General features: G+C 42.4%; 1 protein-coding gene across 4 annotated transcripts in view; it reads right to left on the bottom strand.

The window, feature by feature from the left end:
* Positions 1-1,995: 1,995 nt before the first annotated feature.
* Positions 1,996-26,534, bottom strand: part of PRKACB (protein kinase cAMP-activated catalytic subunit beta) — a 60,125-nt gene continuing 35,586 nt past the window's right edge. For 3 of the 4 annotated variants that reach the window (XM_081196898.1, XM_081196897.1, XM_081196899.1), the window contains exons 2-10: positions 19,662-19,723; positions 17,727-17,855; positions 13,867-13,965; positions 13,224-13,306; positions 12,500-12,626; positions 11,912-12,007; positions 10,882-11,004; positions 7,386-7,550; positions 1,996-4,917 (exon numbers count right to left, since the gene is read on the bottom strand). In XM_081196898.1, coding sequence (XP_081053024.1) covers positions 4,792-4,917; positions 7,386-7,550; positions 10,882-11,004; positions 11,912-12,007; positions 12,500-12,626; positions 13,224-13,306; positions 13,867-13,965; positions 17,727-17,855; positions 19,662-19,723 — 1,010 coding nt within the window. In that variant the 3' untranslated portion in view covers positions 1,996-4,791. The remainder of the gene's footprint in view (positions 4,918-7,385; positions 7,551-10,881; positions 11,005-11,911; positions 12,008-12,499; positions 12,627-13,223; positions 13,307-13,866; positions 13,966-17,726; positions 17,856-19,661; positions 19,724-26,534) is intronic. The other variant, XM_081196900.1, reaches the window with a different exon arrangement.

Below are 26,534 nucleotides of genomic sequence, written 5' to 3'. Positions count from 1 at the left end.
GTCATGGCTGACTCTGGGGTTGCGGTGCTCATCTCGCTTTACTGGCTGAGGGAGCCGGCATACAGCTTCCGGGTCATGTGGCCAGCATGGTGAACCAGAGTAGTGCACGGAAACGCTGTTTACCTTTCCGCCGGAGCGGTACCTATTTATCTACTTGCACTCTGATGTGCTTTTGAACTGCTAGGTTGGCAGGAGCAGGGACCGAGCAACGGGAGCTCATCCCGTTCCAGGGATTTGAACCGCCGACCTTCTGATTGGCAAGTCCTAGGCTCTGTGGTTTAGACCACAGCGCCACCCTTTTCCTTAGGACATCCCTATTTTCATTGGAGAAATGTTGAAATGATGTGTACCTAGGAGCTTGCAAGCTGCAATGGCCTGAGGGGCAATATTGTCTGGCTTTCTATGGCCATAGTGGAGCAGGAGATGGAAGGTAGCTCAACAGCTTTCTCCTAGAGCTATGCTGATCCATAGGAATAGCTACAGGAGGAAAACCTGCTTCTGTCCTGTGGCAGGAAATCTCCTTAGGAATCCTACTTTCTTCGTGGCAAAAACATGTGGTGACAGTGATTCAGCTTGTGATAGTTTAACCCACCTGGCAAAATCCAAGCTGAAGACTGTCCCCCTTTGTAGTATCTGGTGCACCTGCTTCTATTCCCTTTCTAAAGGAAGAATGCTTACTGCACCCTTTGTAGCAACTCATTTCTGGAATGGCTGGGTGGCCACATGCTCTGTGATATGGTGATGTGAGCTTCGCTGTCCCCTAGTGCCAGGGAGAAGCGACTGAGAGGATGAGGGAGAAATACCTCTTCTCTACTCTCCGTCTTGAGAAAGGTCTTTGCTTGCTCTCTCTCTCTCTCTCTTGCCTACAAGAGCTCTGCTGGTGTCCACCTGTCCGCAATAAAGACAAGATGTCATCTGCGGCTGACAAGAAAGGGCCCTTCACCATCTGCAAAAAGTATCAGCAAACTGCTTTTCCAGCTTCAGAGGAGGGGCCTACCCCCCATGCTAGCTGTATCTTCCACTTAGGGAGAAACTAAAAATGCAGTCCTGAACATGTCTACTTAAATAAATAAAAAAAATCTGTTGAATTCAATGGGGCTTAATCCCACAGTGGCTAGGATTGTAGCCTCAGGTGACCAACTTTATATATATCAAGGCTAATATTTTGGAAGGTGCCAGTTTCTTTTAAATAACTACACACCCACCCACTCTGTGTCTACATAGACCCAATTCTCACAAATATCAGAAGTGGTAAACCTCGGTCTGTACTATTATCACCTGAGGCTGCATGCTACTCCATGCAAGTAAACAACACGAAATCATTTTTAAAGGAAGATGCAAATAGAAACTTTATGGTCAGGAAGATGGGCACAATCTAGCCTAACTTACAGCCTGAAACAGCCTGAAATATAGTCTCTGGGACCACAGTTGTTGCCTATTAGTGGTCTCTCTCCATGTCAAATGCCCTCCCTTCCAAAAATGCACATGGCATTCCAAGCTTTAAGTGTGATGCAAATTTTGTTGTGTTTTGTTAGTGTAGAGGTTCTGTAACAAAACAGAATTGTGACTCTGGAGAATTTCAGAGTTCACAATTTGGGGTGCATTTTTTTCATTCCAGTACAACTTTTTTTTTTAGAGTGGTGATTGCACTGACTGAACTGAATTGGGAAGTTACTTAGACACCAAACACACCACACCACTGGATTTTCAAGCAGTTTACCATCACCAGTGATATAATGAAGAATCAGGCCTAAACCAGCCTATTATAGCGCTTGTGCGGGTTGCTCTTCAAAACCTTCCTTCTACATAGAGCATGTATCTGGGTCCTGTGGCAAAGCAGAATTGCATGGGAACCTCCTGGGTCAGAAAAAAGCAGCACAGTCTTTATGCAGTGTTGTACATAATTTAATTTGCAGTTTTGTATATAAACTTTTACTGTATTGCACACTATTGTAGCAAACTATTTGCAAAGAAATCAATAAAATACTTACAGGATTTAAAAATAAGGGTTTTAATGCAGCTGACAAGAAAATAAAAGAAGCAATTTACTTAATGAGATACAATCCTTTATGTTGAAAATGAGAGTTACATACAACTAGAGTACAGTTAAAAGATACCATACAGTCCAACACTTAAATTCCTCAAATTGTGTAAAATTAACAAATCTCTACTGTCAAATATACAGCATTTGAGTGATGGAAAGGATTTTTGAAATTAAATACAGGCATCATGATCTTGTGGCTCTCATTTTGTGTTTTTTAAAATGACAGGGCCATGTAACATATTGCCAAGTTTGTACTCTTTGTAAAGGACCTCCTCCTTATCTTTTGTCCTAACCCCTTTTATTTCCAGTCTATTATTCTGCTTTAGGATTTATTTTTACTGTTTCTGACACATGTTAAATAGTTAAATAAGCTTAAATCAAAGAAATTAAGAGGGTACTTCAAAAATATGACCACCTAGAGTTGATTTTTTGGACATGCTGGAATCGGTCCCTTGCATTCCTTAAGAGACAGCCAGAGTGAAGTCTCGCTACCTATGTTAGAGAAGACACATGTCTCGTGTGTTATCCGATTATACTACTGGCTAAAATTCACAACAGAATTGAAAAGGTGATCTCCAGCATTTATTAAAATTTTCAAAGTCCATAAACAACAAAGTCACTGTAGAATTTATCGCATACAGCTAGCATACAACAGCATGTCCTCAGCCTAGATGAAATACAAAAGATTGTTTTTTTCATACAAATAATTTCTTTTAATTTATTAATGTGACAATATAGTTATTACATAAAATTTGCTACTGCAAAGTATCGTATCCTTGTCTTGCACATACATAGACGGGGGGTGGGGTGGGGTGGACAAAGATGGCAAACAGACTCCTAACGATGAATATGTGCAAAACTGCTTGACAACTGAAAGAGACGTACATAACGTTGCATGGTACATTTTATTTCGCAAAAATGTCTACGGAGACTTTTATTTTCTTAAAGGAGTGTCATAAAGATTAAAAGGAAGCAATGCCAATGGTCTCATCTGCCCTGGCATTCTACAGAACACCGTGACTACGCAAGCGATCTAGATCAGTTTAATAAAAACACTTCATCCTCGTATGCATGTAAATTGATCATAAAACACGAGCCCAAGTTTATTTTAAACATAACTGATGTGCCATCATCATCTTCGGACAGGCCACCGAGACATTGAGCGCCTGACTTAAAAAGTTGTATACGGACAAATTTAAAAGCACAAAGAAGGTTGTGCTGAGCCACTGATTGTTAACAAACACTGAAACAAGTGCGTGTAAAAGTGCTGGGAGCTAGCACATGGCGGCGATACCCTTTTTTAAGTCAGTTGGTGAGATTATAAAAACTTAACGCAACTCAAACAATTCTCCATGTGACCGTACATTCCATTTCACTGAAAGAAAAAAAGGATGTTAGAAATGAAGACACCACATCACAGATGGTGGCACTTTGAAAACTTTTTTGCCTCTTTTCCATGCGAATGAAGAGCCGCTGGTAGGAACCATGATTGGAGCAGCACTCCACCCGTGATTTACTAATATAGTATACCAGAATAAAAACTTGGCATTTACTTCTTTTATTCTTCACAGCTAACAGAAATACCAGGTTTATCTAGCAACGCATCAATATTGTAACACTAATTTTTCAATTTGCTAAACCATTCATTCTCATAACCTAAAGAGGTTTTTTTCTTTTTCTTTAAAAAAAAAGATGCTTTCCCCCCCTTTGATAAAAAAGGGTTGAAATGTGAAATACTTCAGGAGCCCCAACCTTGACATTACTTTTTTAAAAAAATCAGTCTTAAGTCTCTGACAATACTGACCAAATCTTTTAAATGTTTTGGGTTTTAAGGTGTTAAAACAAAACCCCATTTAAATAGCTACTTAAGCATGGTTAAATATGGTCCAAAGCCCAGGCTGGATGGAATTGTTCCTGCTTATTGAGACTGTGCTTCTCATGGCACAGGATGCTTATGGCATATTTACCTACTGCCTAGGAAAGGGGGGGGGGGAAAATGAGGCAGGGAGAAGGACTGCCAGCATGTAGAAAACCAAGGCACGGGGTCTAGCTACTGAACCCTACACAAACTGTCCAATTTTGATACTAAATTTGGTCAGTCTCCAGGAAGATGTGTTTTAAGTCAATTAGCATACACTCGTATGGCGATAAATACTATCTTCAAAAATGCTAGTGGTGTTGGCTAGATTTAGTCTGAGCTACTTGGGAGGGGGGGAATACAAACCTATGAACTGTAGCCTCAGACACAAAGACAGATACGGAAGGATTGGCTGGCACAGACTAGAAGCAACACTTATCTTTCACTTCGGTCTAAGTCACACTAGCCAGAAACACCTTCAGTTTCATTCGCACAAATGCATTATTCAAAATAAAACGGAGCGTTGTTGGGTAAAAGGCTACTTCATTTTAAAAGGGGAGGGGAAGAGGGAGAAAGAGAAAGAGGAAGGGGAAATGAACAATACACAGAAACCAAAGGAAAACGACAGAAACCAAAAAGGTAATTAGGAAAAAGTGGTCTATATTCTGTGTTACAGCACAAACAGTGCTTTGCTTAATTGTGCCTAGTTATATGGGTTGGTGCAAACTGCACACATGGAAGATGGCAATAAAGACCTCAGTCAACTTTGTGGAATGAAGTAACTAGGTAATTGTTTTGACATATGATGGTCTCCGCTCCACCCTCATGAGTTAACAGAGTGCAAAGATCCCAATGTAAGCCCTGATGTCCTCTGATTATCCAGCAAGTACTAAAAATCAGCAAATTCCTTTGCACATTTCTCTGTTAGAGACACACGGATATCTTCTTCTTCATAGTCATCAAAGTTGCTGGTATCTCCAGGGCCTCTACATTTTGGTATGAATGGAGCTTCTACCTGCGTGGGGAAATAAAAACACAGATTATTGCATTTGCCAGTCTGAAAGAATTAACTAGTAAAAATAAGACAACAAAAGACAGAAAATAACAATGCTGATATTAATAACTACAACTATCATAATTCACTGATATATTCCAAGCATGAATGTAAAAAGGTTAAATATTCTCCATTATGGAATGGATGCATTCAGGAGAGATATGATATTGTTATTTTTCGGTGAAGTATCCCTTCAAGTTAGCTATAACAAATACAACCTCACCTGTGAGCACTGCATCAACACAAGAAGACTTAATAGTGCCATTTTAAAGGCAAACTCAGATCTACATAAAATGCAATTCCTGAGAAGGAGATTTTACAAAACAAACAAGCTCTAAGCACAAGAGACTGACCACATAAGTGTTGCTGCACATAGACCCTGTTCACATGTAACGCTAATGATGGTCTAGTGTTGTAAGGACAAGCGTCAGTGAGCCTTTGGCTCATGTATGCCTCCCCTCATGTATACCGACACAAGGAGTTCAGAAGCTTTTTCTTCCCTTTTAGATGAATTCCAGCTTGCCATGACAGCCAAACCTGCACAAGCTGAAGTTTGAACTATGGTTTGTTGAAACCACGGTTTAGGCTTTCAACCTATCTCCTCTGGAAGAGGAATGGAGAAAGGGCAACCTCATAATGCTAATTTGTGCTTTAGTATTAAGTCTGAACGCAGCCACACTGTGGTTCAAAGGCTTCCTGTATCCTAAAAATCAGAAAGGTGGGAAAACCCAGTAGCCTCTGCTTTGTGGGCTGCTGTAAAAAGGGCTTGGTGGGCCCTATCAGTTCTCCCCAAATACTGTACCAACATACATAAAATCCAACTGCTCTTGAAGAAAATAAGCTATTATTCATTATCATCACTCCAAGAAATTTTAAATAAGAGCCTAGAGCAGAATAGTGAAGAATTAGAACACCTCCAATAAAAACTGAAATATTTATTTAGAAGTGAAGAATTACAAAAAGGCAGAAAATCTCACTTCGCACAAACTGCATGCTAAATGGTATATTTTAGAGTGCAGATGAGAAGATTACCATTCTGCGGCGAACATTTGCTGAAGAGGTCTTGCTTCAAAATAAAAGACTATGCTGAGGTGTTAATCACGTCCTGTCTTGTGATAATTAATACTTTACTGATTATTAACTACTACTGTACTGTCACATCGTGTCGCTAAACAGCTAGTTTCTTTTTATAAATTTGCTGGGTTTCAGATCTGGCTTTTTAAAATGTTTTTGTATGGGAATATGCCTCCGTTACTCCAAAACAGACTTTTTTAAATAAAGAGAACACATCACAGTACCACAAAGGACTGACTGAGTCCCAAGCAGAAACGTATTAAAATATAAATGTTAAAATTACACTTAAGTGTCATGGTAAAAGTTGAAAAAGTTAGGGATCATAATTTTTAGGCATCATTAATCACAGAAAATACAGATGTGTCTCTCACAAGGGCTCCAGTGGGAGTTAGCAACAGTTTAGGAACATGTCTATACACATTTCTTGCTTGGTTGCTCTTCTTTGTGCACGGAAAATTACACCGTGGTCACTTACTTGGAATGTAACATCAGCAATGATGATGATAATAATTATAATAGTTAAAGGTAAGGTAAAGGACCCCTGGATTGTTAAGTCCAGTCAAATTGGACTGGCCACATTGTTCAGATGTCTGATTATCGGTTTCCAAAGCAGATACTCTATTCTCAACTTAAGAATGGAAAGCGCAATACTGGTGGACAACAAAAGAGGTTAAAAGATGCTCCCAAAGCAAATCTAAAAACAAATGTATTATAAGCACCGACAATTGGGAAACCCTGGCTTGTGAGTGCTCTAATTGGAGAATAGCCTCTGGCATCATGGATTTTGAAGAAGTGCCAATTCATGACAAAAGGGAGAAATGAGTAAAGAGGAAGGCATGTCTGGCAAGTCCTCATTGTGATCAACTCCTGCTTAGAAATCTATGTACCCACTGTGGAAGGATGTGCGGATCCAGAATTGGCCTGCACAGTCATTTATGGACACGCCACTAAGACATGGAGAACAATCTTACTCGGCCGCGAGTGATCACCGAGAGAGAGAGAGAGAGAATAGTTAAATACATCTGTGCTGAAAATCAAGTTTGTCTACCAACAATAGGCAGCTAGAGAGTTCAAATGTTTAGACAGGAAAGGAAAGGAAAGAAAAGAAAAGAAAAGGCAAAGGAAGACAAAAAAGGGGAACAATTCAGAAACGAGCACACAGGACATTAAGGTTTCAAGAAAACGCATTTCTTTGAGGAATACTTCCCATTACCCCAAGACTGTACATCCAAAAGTCTTTCATTTAAAAAATATAAAGCCACCCCATGTGCTAGCCTCAAACAATGGGAAAAGATCAGGAACTTTTTGTGTGTGTGCACTAATACATAACTTATCCTAAGAGAAAGAATGATTACCTTTCTTTGATAAATGGCAATCCAATCTGTAGTGGCAAACCATTTGTGGTTTTTAATATCATTCACCCCATTCTTGAGATTTCCGTATCGTTTGGTCAAATCTACCTGGAGTAAATTTCTTAGTAGATCCTTAAGGTCTGAACTGAAGTGTGATGGGAATCGTACCTACAAAACACACCAGATATATATTTAATATTGCTATATAGACACCTCTTTTCCCTTCTTCTTCTAGAAAGAAAGTGAGAAAAAAGATTATGAATTATGTTTTGGTATTATAAAGAAGACCAAACCTAAATACAAAATTGCATTGGAGCTATACATTAATATATATGCCTGGTTGTTGCTTGAAGCACCAGATCATGCCTCATTCTCATCTCTTCTGCAGCAGCAACTAGCATACAGAACAACTGGCGTAATGTTAATTGTAGGTATGAAAAACTTGCAAAACGAGTGGCAGCTAATGAGCAGAAGGGGGGTGGGATGGGAAAAGTTTAAACATGATCCCATCATATGATTTATAGCACGGGTGTCAAACACAAGGCCCGCGGGCCGAATCCGGCCCGCCAGACCTCATCATGTGGCCCGTGTAGCTGCCAGCCCGCTTCCCCCTGCGAGGCGGCGCGCTGTGGGCGGGGATGGGGGGCTGGAAGGCGGACGGTGGAGAAAGCGAAGGCGCTCCCTTCCCGCGCCGTTACTCGGCCGGCCTGAGAGAAAAATTCTGAGGCGGCGGCGGCCTTCATCCAGGCTGGGGGGCTATGGCGGGACTTTGCCCTCTCGGCGGCCTGGAGCATCTGGAGCTGGGGCGGCTGCGGGACCCGCCAGGCAGCGGCGGCGGCGGTGGAATCGCCGCCACTTCTTCTCCTTCTCCTCCTCCTTGCTTGCCGTTGCCGCCGCTCTCTTCTTGCTCGAGGCAGGCCTGGAGCCGGGACAACCCGGGCTTCGAGCCCAAGGAGGAGGCGGGCGAAGCGGCCAGGGCGGCTGGCGGGAGCGTGGCGGCGGGGGCCATGCTGCAGATGGGCGTGGTGGAGTGGGGTGCCTTCGCCCTCAGAGCCCGACGCCCGGGAGGGCCTGCCGAGAGCGGGAGGCAGCGGAGGTGCAGGCGGCGCGGCGAAAAGGAGGAAGGTGGGGGGGAGGCAGGCCAGCGGCCTTGCTCCGCCGGAGGCGCCCCGCCGCTGCCGCCGCGTTTCCCTCACGAGGAGACGGGCAAGGAGATCGCTGAGCAGCCGCCGCCGCCTCGCCTGGGCCAAAGGGATGGCGCACCGCCTGCGAGGTGAGTCGCCGCCCGGCCGGGCCCTTCTATCGCCCTTCCCAGCTCGCATCTCTCCTGTTTCACCTTATTACTCGCGAGTCTTCTGCTCTGAAGACAGATGCAAGTAATCCGTTCAGCTCCTCTGCAACCTCCTTTCCCACCTTTAGCACACTTTTGATTCCCTTGTTGGCCAAAGGCTCTACCACAGACATGTGCAAAGTCCATTTCAGGGGCCTAATCCGGCCCCTTCGGCAGTTTATGGGGTAAAATCCTCAAAAAACCCCTCAACAACTTCAACCCTAAAAAAAAAAGCTCAACAATTTCAATCCTAAAACTTTGGTTGGCCCTCACGGCCCTTCACTTCATCAAATCTGGCCCTCCTTGAAAAAAGTTTGGGCACCCCTGATTTATAGGATGAGAGAGATGTGGGATTGCTGTCTTCAACAGCAGTCAGCCATGTGCTGCAACAGCCAGCTTCTGCATCATGTATAAGCCACCATTAATATTCTTATTATTATGGTTTTTTTTTAAAAAATAAAGTATTAGAAAATAATTGAACACCACAAATCCTCTGTTTTTACTCAAAATAAAGAATCATGAGAAACCACAGACAATACTTGTTGCCACTCCTCTTCCCCTTCTATGGCTGTGAAAAGTTACAAGAACTGGATGCAGTGGTGGACTTGGGTACCATGGTGCCCTGTGCAAGGCCAATGCCGCCCTGCCCTCACACTGCCTTCCCAAAGGCAGGTAAGGAGGCACTCACCTTTGGGAAGAAGGCGCGAGGGCTCTGGCAGGGTCCTAGAGCTGCCCTACCTCCTTCCCAAAGCTGGAAGCGCACTACGTAGGCTTTGGAAAGGAGGTGGGAAGGCTCTGGGACCTTGTCAGTGCCCTTAATGCCTCCTTCCCAAAGCCCAGAGCCTTGCTTACTGTGTTCTGAGATGGTGCCTCCTTCACTCAGCGCCCAGTGCATGCACACCGCTTGCACAACGACAAATCCACTCCTGCTGGCTGCTCTCTCTCTCACTCCTGCTTTAACTTTAGCTAAAACTCATTCCCTTCTCTCATTCCCTTGTTTCTGAAGCTCATTCTGCTATTTTGCCTTATGTTGACTAGTCAGGAGGGCTTGGCAGGGAGCACCTGAAAGTGTCTAAGACAACATTTCTGTTTTGACTTCATTTTTGGTGGGTTCACAAGGAATCTAGACACCAGTGGTTGTGGAGAGGGGAGTTCAATTGTGGGGTTGAATAATGGGGCGTCACAGCTGTAGATTACAAATCAGTACTGTAGTGCTGTTAACTAACCACAAATGCACCTGGTGCAAACCATATATAAACGATCTAACTTTTCATTCTCCAAAACTCTGTTTCTTCAAATTAAAAGAACAAAATATTCCAACCACTAAATAATAATAATAATAATAATAATAATAATAATAATAATAATAATAATAACAACAACAACAACAACAATAATACTGAATTCGATCCAGGGCACATCAGTGCACAGCAGTACATATTTGCAGTGTGTGACTCCATCCTGAAAATGTGAAGTAATAATTTCTGCTCATGTGCAGAGTACATCACACCAGAGCGACTATGATCAGCCTCTTATGTCTGAGATTAGGGATGAGATCTTCCAGGTTTAGGGAAGAATGGGGAGTCATATCCAGCTAGGCAAAGAGCCCAAACTTTTCATTTTAGAAATTCACTCACATACAAAAAAAGCAAGACTGCAATAAGAGCAAAAAGCATTTTCTTCTTTTCTGCATTCAAAGTATTCTGAACTTAGAACTTTGGTGGATCCAGACATTTTTTTTCTGGAAATATTCTGGAATTGCCTGTGGCTTAGACCAACATGCCCTGCTCCACCCAGTAGCTGCTGCAGATTTTAATAAGTGAGCGCAGTTAATAGTTTGTTGCAAGCCATCCACCACTTTGCTTCCCAATTCAATTCACATGCACACAAAAATGCAAAATGATTAAGGAAAAAAATAAAGATAGGTTATTCACACAGTGTCCAGTGTTTCTTCATTGACTGCTCTCCTCTCCTCCCTATCTCTTTGTTACAAAACAAATATTAAAGTAATCAAAACAAAGCAAAAGCTCCTCGAAGGAGGAAAAACGCCTTGTAAACAGAAACATGAGCAAACCTGTTCATGAAAATTAAAATAAGAACACACAAGTAACAGAAAAGTTAATGGACATAACATGGATCATTTGCAGGATCCCAGCAGCCCTCGCATACCTTTCCAGAAACAATTTTTTCATAAATCTGGATTGGTTGATCTGCAAAGAACGGAGGATATCCAGCTGCCATTTCATAAATTAAAACTCCTAAGGCCCACCAATCCACTGCTTTGTTGTAGCCCTGGCAAAACAAAAATATAGTAGTTAGTGATATCCAACCAAATATAATATACTAATATAAACGCACTTAAGTTTTAGGTGGTATTCTAAAACATTTACCAGCTTCAGCTCATCCAACAGCTGCAGTGATTCCTGGACCAGGACAGCTTGATCACAGTAATACAGGCACTAATATCTTCAGGGTTGGATTACTGCAATGTATGATGTGGGGCTTTTAGGGACGTGGGTGGCACTGTGGGTTAAACCACAGAGCCTAGTGCTTGCCGATCAGAAGGTCGGCGGTTCGAATCCCCGTGACGGGGTGAGCTCCCATTGCTCGGTCCCTGCTCCTGCCAACCTAGCAGTTCAAAAGTATGTCAAAGTGCAAGTAGATAAATAGGTACCGCTCCGGCGGGAAGGTAAACGGCGTTTCCGTGCGCTGCTCTGGTTCGCAAGAAGTGGCTTAGTCATGCTGGCCACATGACCTGGAAGCTGTACGCTGGCTCCCTCGGCCAATAAAGCGAGATGAGCGCCGCAACCCCAGAGTCGGCCACGACTGGACCTAATGGTCAGGGGTCCCTTTACCTTTATGATGTGGGGCTTACCTTGCTTTTGGGTCTAAAAACTAGTTTGTGCAGAATGCTGCAGCACAATTGCTCACAGAGATAAGGCCCTGCCAATATATTAAACCTGTGCAGAGAGACCTGCACAGGCTGCCAATTTGTTAATAGGGTCAAATTCAATGTGTTAATCTTAGTAAATAATAGCCTTTAACAGCCTACTCAACTTACTAAGACAGATTTCACAAGAATCAATATCTCTGACAAATCCTATCGCCATACTGACTTAAAACTTCTTCCAAATGTGCCTGTTTAAGACAGTCGTCTTCCTCTTTTAACTAGTTAACACCGTGAAGCATTATGAAATACCTTGCTGAGAATTATTTCTGGCGCCAAGTATTCTGGAGTCCCACATAACGTCCAGGTTCTGCCTTTTACTCTTTTTGCAAACCCAAAATCTGTGACCTAGTAGCACAGAAAAAAGAGTTACCACATTATCCAAGCTTTAGTTTTTTCTTAGTAATAACCTGAACGTTACATATAGCTTTCAAAAGCATTCAACCACAGAAATAGTTCCATGTCCTATGGTTGATTCAAAATTCAGATATTTTCAAATCAAGGCATGACATATGTTTTGCTTTTGATTCAAAGCTATACAAAATGCCAAAAGAAGAATTACCAGGAAGCACATGCTTTAGACATGCTATATGTAACATTAGGCAATATTCATTAAAAGTTTTTTCTCAATTAACATTAAGCATTTCGTTAGTATCACTTGCAGATATGATACATCTTGGATCAAGTTTCAGAATTCCCTTTGGTTGGTAACCTGCAAAACCAACCAATCAAGGTATTTAATTTATCACCACCTGTTTCTTTACAATGCAAACATTTAAGCGTTCTGTACTTCTTGCTATGGAATGAAGCTGAGCTTGAAAACGTTTGTCTTCATCATACCTGGATATATCCTTGCTGGTCAATTAAAAGATTTTCGGGTTTCAGATCTCTGTAGATGAGGTCTAGTGAATGGAGGTACTCAAATGTTAGCACTATCTGAGCTGCATAAAATCGTGCATGTGGTTCACTGTAAACAAATGAAAATAATCAGGCTATTAAACCACGGTCAACATTTGCAGACATAGCATACTCATATGTGATAACAGAAATGTTAAACTCTAAGGAAATAAAGAAAACTGCAAATGGGCTGTATCCAACACTGCTGTTCCACTTAAGCAAGAGACTCCCGCTTGCCCGATGGAACTCTGCTCTCATCTCCAGCCCCCTGTGTGCCTTTAAAAGTTGTTCCACAGGGTTGGGGGACCCTTTGGAGCAAATTCTGGGTGTACAAAGGGAAAGGAGAAGAAAAGGATGTCCTGTTGTACAAGCAGAATATTTTTTAAAAAATAACTTAATTTTAAATAATGAAATGTCTATTTTTATCTTATAAAGGGACTGCACAACCTAATATTATTGCTATGTTCTTATCTATCATTCTCTACTACCTATTTGAAGGCAAAACTGTTTTTCAAAGGTACTTCTGAAAGCCTTAATGTTCATAATGGATAAGAATAAAGTAATGATTCCCTTGCAAATATTTCCTAAACATCTGAAAGCTAAGAGCTATCATCTCTTTCTCATTCCCTTCCTCACATCATTTTTCATAAAAGATTTATTATCTTACCTGAATCTTCCAATTCTTCTTAGATGTGAGAACATTTCACCTCCAGGAACATATTCCATAACCATGTATAAATTAGAATTGTCCTAAGGGAAAGTGAAGTATGTTCAGTTGTAAACCTGGGGTACTTAGGACAACCCAAGTAAATTGCTTTTTTTTTCCCTGACAAGCAAACATAAAATAATACCAATAATACATTTTAAGTACTTTTATTATTGAAGACTGAACATAAAATAAGACAGGAAACATTCAAGTGGCCCATGAATTCAAACTGACCATACTTTTTCTATTTCTCTCAGTGTTTAAGAGGCTCCCTAAAAGTCAGTACAGCAAGTTGCTGGGGGGGGGGGATTGGCAACTTAAACAAACCCAGGGTGATGAGGCGATTTGAAATTTTTGCTTTGGGCTTTTTGCTTTGTTGGGATCACTCCTTCAAGTCCTTAAAGCTTATCATGGAGCTGCATGCATATCTCCTTTTGATCAGGATGACGGCCAAGCATTTAGCTTCATTTTTATTTTTTTTACAGTTGGAGAGTCTAAAATCACTTTGTTTTGACCTGTGGGTCAGGAATCACTAGACTCTAAAAAGACAGAAAGCTGTGCAAGAAAAATGTAATAACAGTTTACCTTCCCGCTTGGTATTTACCTTAAAAGAATACTCCAGTCTTACAAGGAAAGGGAAGTTCACTGCTTGTAATATTCTCTTTTCATTAAGTGTGTGTTCTATTTGCTTCAGCTTAACCACCTAGGAACAAAGCATTTTTTATTAAACGCTTGAGTCTAAACATTAAGAGAATTCAAACAAGTCCACGTCTTCTTAGTGGAAAGAGGAAAAAATAATAACTTAAGAACAGCACTTCTAAAAGATGGTGGCGACTGCTACATATAGCTCTCAAAGCACGGATTGCTACACTCACATTAATACAGCAAAGTTAGGTAGCAAGGCAGTTATCCTTTTTTTACCTTTTAGAAGATGCTACATCTGAAGAAGAATGGCATGGCACACTATACCTTTTTCAACTCTGGCCTTTCTGCTGACACTGTCAAAGGAGTATTGAGAGGAATTCTAACAAATATGGTCTGTGTGCACATGCAGTTCAAATACTACAAGAGTCTAGAAGCTCAGTTCACTTGGTGCACAAAGTGGGGTTTTCAGGGCATAAAGCTTATCTACACACAGATATCTGGGGTCCATTTTTATTTTTATTTTTTACTTTCATATAGCCTATTAAAAACGTTTGCTGCTTAGAAGCATTCTCATATACTCTGTAGCTTCCTTCCTGACTAGGCTAGGCATGATTTCCTTCTGTGAAAACTGCTTAATCACTGCAAAACAAAAAAATTAGCTCTCCTACTTCTGTCTGTTTGCATAGTAAGCTAGTTTTTTTAAAAAAAATTAAATAATGCTTGTGCTCAACAGAGCCTATCAGAAGTCTGCTAATACCCAATATTCCACCTGTTCTTAACAGCCACAGACCACTATAATTTCCTTACTTCCCTATTCTGAATGCATTTTGAGAGCTACAGAAGGAGAGTGAAAGCAGCAAACTGGCAACTGGCGAGATGTCAGGAAGTTCAAACATTTCCCCAGGAACCAGGAAAAGGAGACTCACTCCCTTACACGTTACTATGGGTAGCAGAATAACCAACTGACGAAGAATACAACTGCTTAAAAACTTAAGAAGCCACAGCACCCTTTAGATGTTTTCCAGCTGAGCGAGCAGTTCCCATGCAGCTGGTTGAAATGGCTATGTGGCTAGCGCCTGATCAGTGTCTTTCCGAAGGAATGCCTTTTTTCCTCGCAGATGTACAAGATCTCCTCATGGATAAGCAGCTGCCACAGGCTCGGAGAACATCCAAGCCAAGCCCTAACACAAACAGCCTAATGCAAGCTTTTATATACTCAGATGTCATCTCTCTGCACATTACTGAATAATGTCCAACGTCTATAAATTTTGGGAACCATTTTCTTGCACATGCATGGCTACAAATGATGGTCCTGGGGCAAAGTCTTATGTGTGCATAAGATAACTGATAGACATTCACACTTGTGGCAAACTGGTGCATAGTAATTTTCATGACAGATCTGTAAACTGCAGCAAAGGACGGGCAGCAAGGACATAGTGAGAAGTGTCACAACTGTGTGGAGAAAGGGCTCACAGGCCGCCTCATTCCTCCCCTTATGTAGCCTTCCTTCTCCAGCTGTTCAAAATCAATGTCAATATGCAAGGAGTAGGTGTGGGATAACAGCCTCTTGTCACCATTCGGAATGCCATCTGCAAGCTAGAGGGCAATCTTCCATAGGAAACCAGGATTCTAAAATGCCCAGGCAGCTTCCACAAGAGCAGCAGTTTCCCTGCTTCACAAGGACCGTAAACACTGTGTGTTACTTGGCACTAATATTAACCACCGGCAAGGGGCTCAAGAGAACTGTGCCTGAAAAAGTAAGGACATGGCTTGCTTGCACATAAGATCGCTTTCCAATTAAAGATTAACTTGATCCATGGCAAGCAGGCAGCAATGGAAAAGAGGAGGGGCCATGGGGGAAAGGAGGAGAGGCAAGCATAGCACAGGAGATACCAGCAAGGCTCTACTGTCATCAGGCGCCTTAGCAGAAGAACATGGAACACACACAGTTGTGCATTCACTCTACACATACCACTGTTAGAAGTGCAGAGGTGTGGGCATTGATCTGAAATCACTGTAAGCCAGAGGTTTTCGTGCTTTTTGAGTCCACGGCTCCCTTGACCAACTACATTCTTTCTGCAGCACCCCCTGAGGGGTTTTTGCCTATCACCCTTTTTCAAACACCTTCCTTGTGGAGTGTTCCCACAGCCTCCTCTCCCATCTCCCTGGGAGTCCTCTGGGCAGCTGCAGCTTCCGCCCCTAGTCTCTGAGCTGCCCCACCCCCACATCCCCAAAGAGAGGTGCCTCCTTACATTGCCCCAGGGGGGCCTGGGAAGCACCCCCTAGCCAGCTCCTGAGGCACCATTCACCTGGGGAGCTTGTAGCCAGGGCTGCTGCAACAAACAGCTGTGCAAGCCTTTGGGAGGCAGAGAACCAAAAAGACATCAGAGGAGGGAGGGAGGGAGGGAGGGAAAGAGGAACAGGAGCCATTGTTGCCTACGGCACCCGTGCCCATCATTCAAGGCACCCCAGGGTGCCATGGCATACTGGTTGAAAACCACTACTGTAAGCCCAAATAGGCACCCAAAATGTCTGAAAGGACCTGGATCTCCCCAAAGGCTGGGCAAGCTGCCTGCAACATGGATTACAAATGTATAGCTCTGATGAATAATTATTCTACTGCATATGGAAATATGAATGTTAGCTGAGGTTTTTAATTTTGAGAACCCAGTTCTTAACTTTGGGCAAAATGAAACTCAAAACAGATGGGTCTATTTTTGAATCATAAAAGTACAATAAAAATAACAATCTGGTATGGAAAACATGTAAATTGATTGAGATTTCATGCTGGTATTCATAATTTGTGTATTAATGTCTGTCTATATTATTGAAACTAGCCTGTGGGGTGTTGATTTGCCACATGCCAACTCCCTTCCAAATTTGCAGCTGCTAGACTATATTAAAACACCAAACTAAAAATACTCCCTTCTTATCTAGTACTGCTCCCTGATACAAGATAACTGGAGAAATGCAAGATGCTTGTGAATAGAACGTAAGCTATCAATGTAGTCAAATGAGTAGCAATGGCTAGCTTAAAAAGTGGATCACGCTGTATCAGCCAGCTATTTTCCAATGCTCATTTAAGAGAATTGCTTATTTCTTTTAAAAGATTTTAGGTAGGCCCATGCAAATATTAAGCAGCATAAAGCAAGAATCTATATCTATCTATCTATCTATCTATCTATCTATCTATCTATCTATCATCTCCATTTCACATTTAGTAAGTAAGAAGACGACTTCACTGCCCAATATTACAGAAAGGTAGAAAATATATACATTTGCATAATCTTTATTCCTGGGAGAGAATGAAGGATCAAGCTATTTACTGTGAAAGTACAAAAGATAGTAGAATATATCCAGTTGAAACTGAGTTATCTGCATGAGCAAAATAATCATATGCATAACAGGATATGCATGCTAAGATTAAGGACACTAAAATACTGCATTCTATTTTTGTATCACTTTTAGTATCCAATTTGAGTGCAAAAATCTTAACTTAGAAATAGTGTTCTTTAAAATTAATTGCCAATAAAAAACTTCACAGGCAATTTGCAATTATAATATTCATTAAGTATTTCAAAACAAAACAAAAAGGTAAAGTGCCCAAATTGGCTTCTACTGTCAGTAAATGACTATTACTTCCGTAAGGCAAACTTTAGGAAAACTCTTGAGCAGCAATCCAACTATTTTTTCACCAGGGTCATAACTAGCACACAACAGTATTAATAGATGTTGCAAGTACTCCACCCTAATGAAACAGAACACAAATATTAGTGTTCAACAAACACAGTAGAGTATTATAATAAAAAATATACCAACTTTTTGTTTATCCAGTATCTTCATGGCATAATACTGCTCTGTGGATTTGTGTTTCACCAGCATGACTCTGCCAAATGATCCGGTTCCAAGTGTTTTTAGCCTCTCAAAGTCATCTAAACCAGCAGTATTCTACATGAACACAAAACAAGATCCTGAGATATTCCAAGTATAAAATGATAAACGTTTTTGTAACTTCAATTATAAATATAACAGCAGCCATAAAAGGTCATATGATCTTTCTGTTCTCCATCTCTCTCCTTTCTCCCTTCTTGAGAAATATTATCCAAAAAGTCAGGAAGCCCTGTAGCCCCCCCGGGGAGGAGGCTACAGGAGGAGAAAAGAAAGATCATTGTGCAAGCCACCTTCTGCTCATAAACCCTCTGGACATAAAGTGTGTTAATTCATCAAGAAGGATGTCAACCATCTGTTGTAATCATAAATGAAAAATGTGAAATAGCTACTAGCTGGATTTCATGTAATTCACCATATATTTGTTAACAGTATTAGTACTAGAGGGGAAAAATACAATGTATTTTGTAAAGTGGAAAATACCCTTTACAAAATAGGAATATTAATTCTTACTAGGCAGCAGCAGAGGCTGGTTGCACACAAGTATTTTAACTATTTTTAAAAAATGCACCAACTTGGCCTTTTTCTAGGTCAAAACCATGTTTCTGAGGGCAGGCACCCTTATTTCCTGTTAGGGACAAGGACACACTACAGTTCCAGTATGACTGGGGAGGAATGGAGCATACAGAGATGAGCTGGCTTCCCTCCACCTCAGTTCTGACCTGATATGTTTTCTCCTCGCACAGAATTATATACCTCCCATTGACTTCAGACATTTAAGGGGCTAGAATCTGCAGCCTGTTACAGTTGAAATACGTCTTGACACTTCCCCAATCACGGTTAAGATAACAGAGTTTTAATATATTAAACTTTTCTCAAAGAGCTGATGGATCTAGGAGACACAAAAACTCTCATGCAGCCTATAACAAGTGGTAGACAAGAGTCATGTTGGATTGAAGTCCAAGCAATACAGTTGAACAGAAGTTAAGAGCTATGGTGATAGAGGATTTATTAGTATTAGGCCCCAATCTGAACAGGCCTCCTGTTCCATCTATGACAATGCAACAAACAGAGCTCCACAAGAAAGCTCAAATATCACCACTACAGTGGTGCCTCGCAAGACGAAATTATTTCGTTCGGCGAGTTTTTTCGTCTAGCGAATTTTTCGTCTTGCGAAGCACGGTGTCGGGGAAGTTTTGGAAAAGCTTCAAAAATCACCAAAGTCTTCAAAAACCTCAAAAAAGGCTACCACACCGCGTTCTATGAGTTGTTCCTCGAAGTCAAGTCGCAACTGTATTAACGGTGTTAAGAAAAAGGAAACAAACTTGCAAGACGTTTTCGTCTTGCGAAGCAAGCCCATAGGGAAATTCGTCTTGCGAAGCAGCTCAAAAAACGCAAAACCCTTTCGTCTAGCGAGTTTTTCGTCTTGCGAGGCATTCGTCTCGCGGGGCACCACTGTAGTTACCTGTGGCCATGTTCTGACGTCATAAGCCATGTTTGTTGTTGTTAGGAAATAACCAACCAGTGTTTAACATAAATTGTGATGAATCAGAAAGGCCAGCTTATTGTCACATGAAAACATAGCTAGTAAGGTCTCTGTGAGGAAACTAAGTAACCAATGAAGACCATTTATTTGGTTAAACAGTCACTCTCCACATTCACTACTGAACAACTGTTTGCCACTTTTAAGTACACACAAAAACAGGTGCATGGGATGAAGACATCATTAAAAGTTTCCTGCACAGAACCTAATTATTTTTTTCCAGGAATTATCACAACTGTATCACATATAAGAGTGCCTTCCTATATTCCCAAACATGAAAGACTAAATTGCAAGAAAGTGGTAGTTAAATTGGGTTTTGTTACCTGAGGGGGGCTTTCCCATTTTCTTAAAAAGTCTTCTTTGGCTTTGGCTAGGAACTCTTTCACTGTAAGCAAAAACGAAAATGTGATGTTTAGAACAATTCACTAAAGTATCGAAAGCACTCTGAAATTATTTTAAGGCTGCTTTACGAAGTGCCAATGAAAACTCATAACTCTTCAACTCACACGCTAAATAAGAAGCAAGGTTTCTACAGTAGATCTAACAGCTCTCTAAAGCTTATGAATTACAATTTCAGCACAAGTTTGCTTAAACTAGTTTAAAATCTAACAGGCCACACCACTGGACACGCGAGCAGGCTTTAAGGTGATGCAGATCCCTCTTAGATGAACTGGCGGCAGATTGTAAAGTTAACAAAAGTCCTCTGTTGGTATTTGGAGAGCAAACAGTTCTCCTTAATAGAATGCATCACTTTTGCTTAAAGGCTGTTTGCAAGCTGAAGAATCAAGTGCACAGCATTACTGCAAGCAAAGGCAAAACATAGGGTTACAAAATTGCACATTAGAGATGCCCACAGTCAGAGACTATCTTAAAGTACTAATTTTGCATTTCAGGTGATATTCGGTACACCCCATGTAAAATGTGCACAAAAATAAAAAGTCAATTACTTCTACATTTTAAGCATTTGAACATTATTATTAGCCAAACCACAGCAGGCTATTCTGTAAAAATTCTGTATTCCTAAGTGAGGGTTACTTATCTCAGGGCAGAACAGTTAGGGAATCCTGGTCTCAGGTGGCCAGAACAGGAGTAACCTCATCCTATGTTTTGGAAGATTATTGCCTGGTTAGATCCACCTGCAGTGGACACATTGTAGTGTGGCGCTGGTGGGGAAAGGAGATGAATGTACTAGTTGTGCAATGCATTAGATCCTGGCCTACATCACAATTTAAGGAAATTGCTTCCTTTGAAATTCCACTCCAATTCAAGTGAAAGAAAGTTAAACGTTGCAGAGTATTAGGGATCTAAATGAGTTTGAGTGTGTGAAAAGAAACAAATTGTGTAAAATATATGAAGACTTTTCAAATGTGAAGATGACCTACCACTAGCCTTCCACCCCAAGTGCACATTTTAGTAATATCTTAGTTTTATAATTGGATTGTCCTCCTTTTCCTAATTTTATAGTACAGTCAATGACTTTGGGCTCTAATGAAAGAATGAGCATACCAAAGGTTTCTAAAGGTTTCACCAAGGATTTGTAGGAACATTCACCCGCATAGATGTGATGAAAAGAAAGAAAGAAAGAAAGAAAGAGAAAAAGGGTTTACGTATTTTCCATATGAGGCACACAGAAACCAAATTCATCCCAACCCAGCTCCCTTCCCACCCTTCTCTTCCCTAGGAAATGGCCATCAGTATACATCATACCTCCCACGTTGTCAAAGCAGACTACACCACAAATTTTAACTGTATAAAAAGCAACCAAATGAACACACACACATTTTCACTTAAAGAACCAACAGGTAAGAATTATAAAGTATTGTACTGTACACTGGAAAAAAGGGTACATAAGTTATCTTGGGAAGAGGACTTCAGTAATAATTTAAAGCAACAGGTGCCCAGCGATACCAATACAGATATAAATATATTATCTGCTAAAGTCTTAGAAGAAACCAAGTATGCCATTTATATAGCAGTTATGCTGATTTAAAAGACTTACCACTTGCCCCCCAAACTGCATATTCAGTAATGCATATTAAGATGAAATTTCATCGGCTGCAAACCAACAAAGTTATATGTAATGGGGGGGGGGGGGACTGCATGTGCAGCCCAAGATTTGGCATCTCCACAGCAACCAAGCACACTTTTGAGCTGGCATGCCATATTCTGAACATAAAAGCAACTTGCTTGTTCAGCAACATAAGTGGCAGAAGAGGAAATACACAAAAAAACTGTATGTGCAGTTGTGTCCATGCGCCACCCCCCCATACACTTATAACCAGACTACATCATAGCCTTGAACTTCATACCCACATTCCATCACTTGGTTAGCACACCCACAAATGTTAAACCTATCCAAAAATCAGAGACATCTTTACACAGAATCATTATGGAAAATAACACTAACTGCTCAAGATTCCAATTCCAATTGCAGTTTTCTGGAGTGTCTGAAACTGTAATATAGTCATCTTGGATGATTTTAAAGTAGCTACTTCCTTTTCCAACACTTCTATTTGTCCACACTGTCCATAACACACTTCAAAACATTCAACTGAATAAATTTAGAATACAACACACACAGCCAAAATATAATGAACCCATTGTTTTTGGTCTTGGTTCAGATGACCATCTAAACCACAATGTGATATCCTGGTTTGATAACTGTCTAGTAACTATAGCTCCTTCAGTTCATGTGAAATCGGAAATAGTGTTTCAATCAAAAGTGAAAGCAGAAGTATTCACTCTCCTCCTTTTGCATGAGAAGGAAGAGGATGCTTGCCACAGCTTGTTTGCTATACAGTAATCAAAATAATATGATGGTCTGAACTGGATCATAGTGGGATAGGATGGAAGATATAATTTGCTTTGCCACATTACTCAATTATGAGATCGCACTGTTTAGTAAAAAAAATCGCAAGATAGGAACAAATATTTTTGGGTGAATATCTCCTTCATCCCCTATGAATCACACACTTTTTCCCCCATGTAAAATTTGGGATAAAAAAAGAAGCTAGTTCATATACATATTTCTGGGAACTCTCATTGTAACCATATTGTTTGTTGTTTGTTATTAATCATATCAGACAACTGTATATGTGGAAAAGGGCTAATTTAACATAGTTTCTATCCTCCAGCTACAAAGTCTAAGAGCAGATTGCAAGTCAAAGTGGCACAAGAAAGTAAGTACATGGGAAATGTGCAATATTCAAATAAAGAATGAAAACAAGTTTTTTAGCAGGGTTCTAAATAATTCTCCTGTGAAAAGCTTTTTAAGAAAAATCTGTACAGTTAACTTATTTCAACTAGAATTTTTAAGAATGAAGCTAGTACTGTACAGTGGTACCTCGCAAGACGAATGCCTCGCAAGACGGAAAACCCACAAGACGAAAGGGTTTTCTGTTTTGGAGGCGCTTCGCAAGACGAATTTCCCTATGGGCTTGCTTCGCAAGAAGAAAGCCCATAGGGAAATCTCCGGGGACCTCTTTTAAATGCTGGTGGTGGGGAGCAAAGCCTTTCCCCCCTCCGGCCTTCAGAAGAGGTCCAGGAAGGCCGGCGGGGGCCGAAAGGCTTTGCTCCCCACCGCCAGCATTTTAAAAGCAGTCCGGGATAGCAGGGAAGAGCTTCCCGCTATCGCGGACGGCTTTTGAAGGCAGGCGGGGGGAGCAAAGACTTTCGCCCCCCGCCCGCCTTCAGAAGAGGTCCTGGACCTCTTCTGAAGGCGGGCGGGGGGCGAAAGTCTTTGCTCCCCCCTGCCTGCCTTCCAGGGAGAGCGGAGAAAGGCAGCGCGTTTCTCCGCTGTCCCGGACGGCTTTTGAAGGCACCTCTTCTGAAGCCTGCAGCCCGAAGCAGGGGGTGAGCTGCGGAGCCCGCCCCCTGCCTGGGGGAGATGTCGGCAAGCCTTGCGCGCAAGGCTTGGGGCGGCAGCCTGCACCCCGAAGCAGGGGGTGAGCTGCGGAGCCCGCCCCCTGCTTGGGGGAGATGCCGGCAAGCCTTGTGCGCAAGGCTTGGGGTGGCAGCCTGCATCCCGAAGCAGGGGGTGAGCTGCGGAGCCCGCCCCCTGCTTGGGGGAGATGCCGGCAAGCCTTGTGCGCAAGGCTTGGGGCGGCAGCCTGCATCCCGAAGCAGGGGGTGAGCTGCGGAGCCCGCCCCCTGCTTGGGGGAGATGCCGGCAAGCCTTGTGCGCAAGGCTTGGGGCGGCAGCCTGCATCCCGAAGCAGGGGGTGAGCTGCAGAGCCCGCCCCCTGCTTGGGGGAGATGCCGGCAAGCCTTGCGCGCAAGGCTTGGGGCGGCAGCCTGCACCCCGAAGCAGGGGGTGAGCTGCGGAGCCCGCCCCCTGCTTGGGGGAGATGCCGGCAAGCCTTGTGCGCAAGGCTTGGGGCGGCAGCCTGCATCCCGAAGCAGGGGGTGAGCTGCGGAGCCCGCCCCCTGCTTGGGGGAGATGCCGGCAAGCCTTGTGCGCAAGGCTTGGGGCGGCAGTCTGCATCCCGAAGCAGAGGGTGAGCTGTGGAGCCCGTCCTCTGCTTCGGGGAGATGCCGGCAAGCCAGGACCTCTTCTGAAGGCGGGCGGGGGGCGAAAGTCTTTGCTCCCCCCTGCCTGCCTTCCCAGGAGAGCGGAGAAAGGCAGCGCGTTTCTCCGCTGTCCCCGACGGCTTTTGAAGGCAGGCGGGGGGGGCAAAGACTTTCGCCCCCTGCCCGCCTTCTGAAGAGGTCCAGGACCTCTTCTGAAGGCGGGCGGGGGGCAAAAGTCTTTGTCCCCCCCTGCCTGCCTTCCCAAGGACTTTTACATCGCCCCGGACAGCGGAGAAGTCCTCCGCTGTCCCGGGCGATTTTAAAATGCTGCCCGCCAGCATTTTAAGATCGCCCCGGACAGCGGAGAAGTCCTCCGCTGTCCCGGGGTTTTTTAAAATGCTGGGGGTGGGAAGAAAAGCCCTTGTCCCCCCCCCAGCCTTCAGAAGAGGTCGGGGGACAGACTGTCCCCGGACCTGGTCTGAAGGCGGTTTCCATAGGAACGCATTAATTGATTTTCAATGCATTCCTATGGGAAACCGTGCATCGCAAGACGAAAAACTCGCAAGAAGAAAAAACTTGCGGAACGAATTAATTTCGTCTTGCGAGGCACCACTGTACTGGTGAATATTTGACATGTGAACTCATAACGTGGATGTAATTCCTAGATAGTAGATATGTCTTAAAGATTTCTGGAAAGAGCTTCTTAATGTTTCCTTACAAGTTATAGGTAAAATCATTCCACAGCTGCCCTCTTTATGCTTATTATGTATGGTGAATTTAGCCCAACTCAAATGAGTGAATAATTTGATCATAATGGAAATTAAACCTTTAGCTATACAAATATGTAAAACTTGGAAGAGCATTTACTTTAAAAACAACAACTAAGTTTAGTCATATCTGGGACATATTTTCTCAATTCTGAAAGTATATGGCAATAATTTTGATTTCTGGAATTTTTAATATATAAACATGCACCAGCCAATCATATACTGGCAGTGGTTTGACATACTCCCTTGTTACTGTGAAAATAATTTCATACTGAAGAGTCAACCCCAATAAGGCAATAAAGAAGTAAAAAAATCAATGAGAAAAAGACACACCCATATTTGCACAAGCCCGAGGTAAGAGCTATGAAGTAATTACCTAGACTCTTCCTCCTTTTGGCTCTCATGTACACACAGAATTCAGAGTTTTATGCAAAAGTCCTTAAGGACCATGTCAGCATGCCAGCTCCTGGAGTCCACACATGGTGGGCACCTCTGTCTCCACTAGAAGCAGAATACCCAACACAGACGACATGAAAAACACAGCTGGACTCGAATTTAATAGCAATGAAAGCACCTATATTGTTTTAGGTATTTATGTTGCTGACTTCCCTCACTCCTGCTACCTGGGCACATGGTGAGGACAAAAACCTTGCTTCTTGTTCTCTTACTTGTTTTCCACACCCCCACACACCCCTACCTGCCCTTGTATTTTCAAAGTCTAAGATACCTAAGTATGTGAGCTTAATGAAATTGTCCTCTCCCGGCTTCTCCTGTGGCAAACCAGCAATACGAAACCTTCATGGGTCTGAAAACATACTGTAATATGAAAGGACCCCTTTCCCTTCCCCCCTTCCTTCGCCCTGGGAATAAAGCTACTTCAACAATTGCAGGCTGCTGCATGTGTGAGAACACAGAGAGAACATGTGTTCTGGAGCTATGGACTTTGCTTTCCACCTTACGCATGACCCTAATGTGTGCTAGCAAAACATGCACCGTGGTGTATGAGAGTAATCCCCCAAAAGTCACAGAAGTAAAGGGCAGACATCTTGCAGTTTGTGAACGTGCCTTCATTCTATCTTTGGCTCAGATGCTATTTAGGCTCAGAAGTTATTTTGAGACTTGAGACTCCAAAAATTCCAGTGACCTCATGGGCAACAGACCCCAAGCCCTACAGGACTGCTGCAGGACAGGAAAGCCCAATAGTATCTGGCCTGGTCAGACTGGTTAGCAGCAAGTAGACTCGAGAGCAATAAAGACCTATGGGCTTAACACATTGCAGCTGCGGGATTAACAGCTATTGTCAAACATCCATGAGAAATGCTTATTCTCCAGCAGCTTTTACAACCCTCACACATTATTATTGGGGGGGGGGGGCGCGAGAAACCAACCTTTTATGTTATCACAAATATTCTATTTTTCCAAAGCAAGCGTTTCCACAGTAACCACATTACTGTAAAAGGGATAACAATCAGGAAGTCATTGAAACAAGCCTGGGCACAAAACAGATAGCAATCCTACCTAAACAGAGGTCATTTCTGAACAGAGAACACCCTGTCTACTTCAGTTTATTTATACACAAACACAATACAGCCATCAAAATTTTACTAAAGGTGTGGCAGTGTCCACACCTAGAGCTACGTTTCCATAACACATTTTGGATCTTGCTATTTGCTTCTAACTAGGGCTGTGCGTCTTTTTATAGTAAGCCTTCATTTAACAGCAACCTCCCCCCACCCCACCTTTCATTTACAGCACATATATTTCACAGCTAGAATGCAGTCAACAGGGCTCAAGAGATTAAAAGGAAATTCGGGATCATCTTAACAAATGATACAGTTGAGTATAACTGAGAAGCTAGCAGTTTACAGGTCAGATTAACAATACTTGCTCATGAGCATATTTCTCCAGCGTGCCAATTCT

This window comes from Podarcis bocagei, assembly GCF_964188305.1.
Source record: "Podarcis bocagei genome assembly, chromosome: 5".
Classification (NCBI taxonomy): domain Eukaryota; kingdom Metazoa; phylum Chordata; class Lepidosauria; order Squamata; family Lacertidae; genus Podarcis; species Podarcis bocagei.
This window is presented reverse-complemented; position numbering and strand designations above follow the sequence as displayed.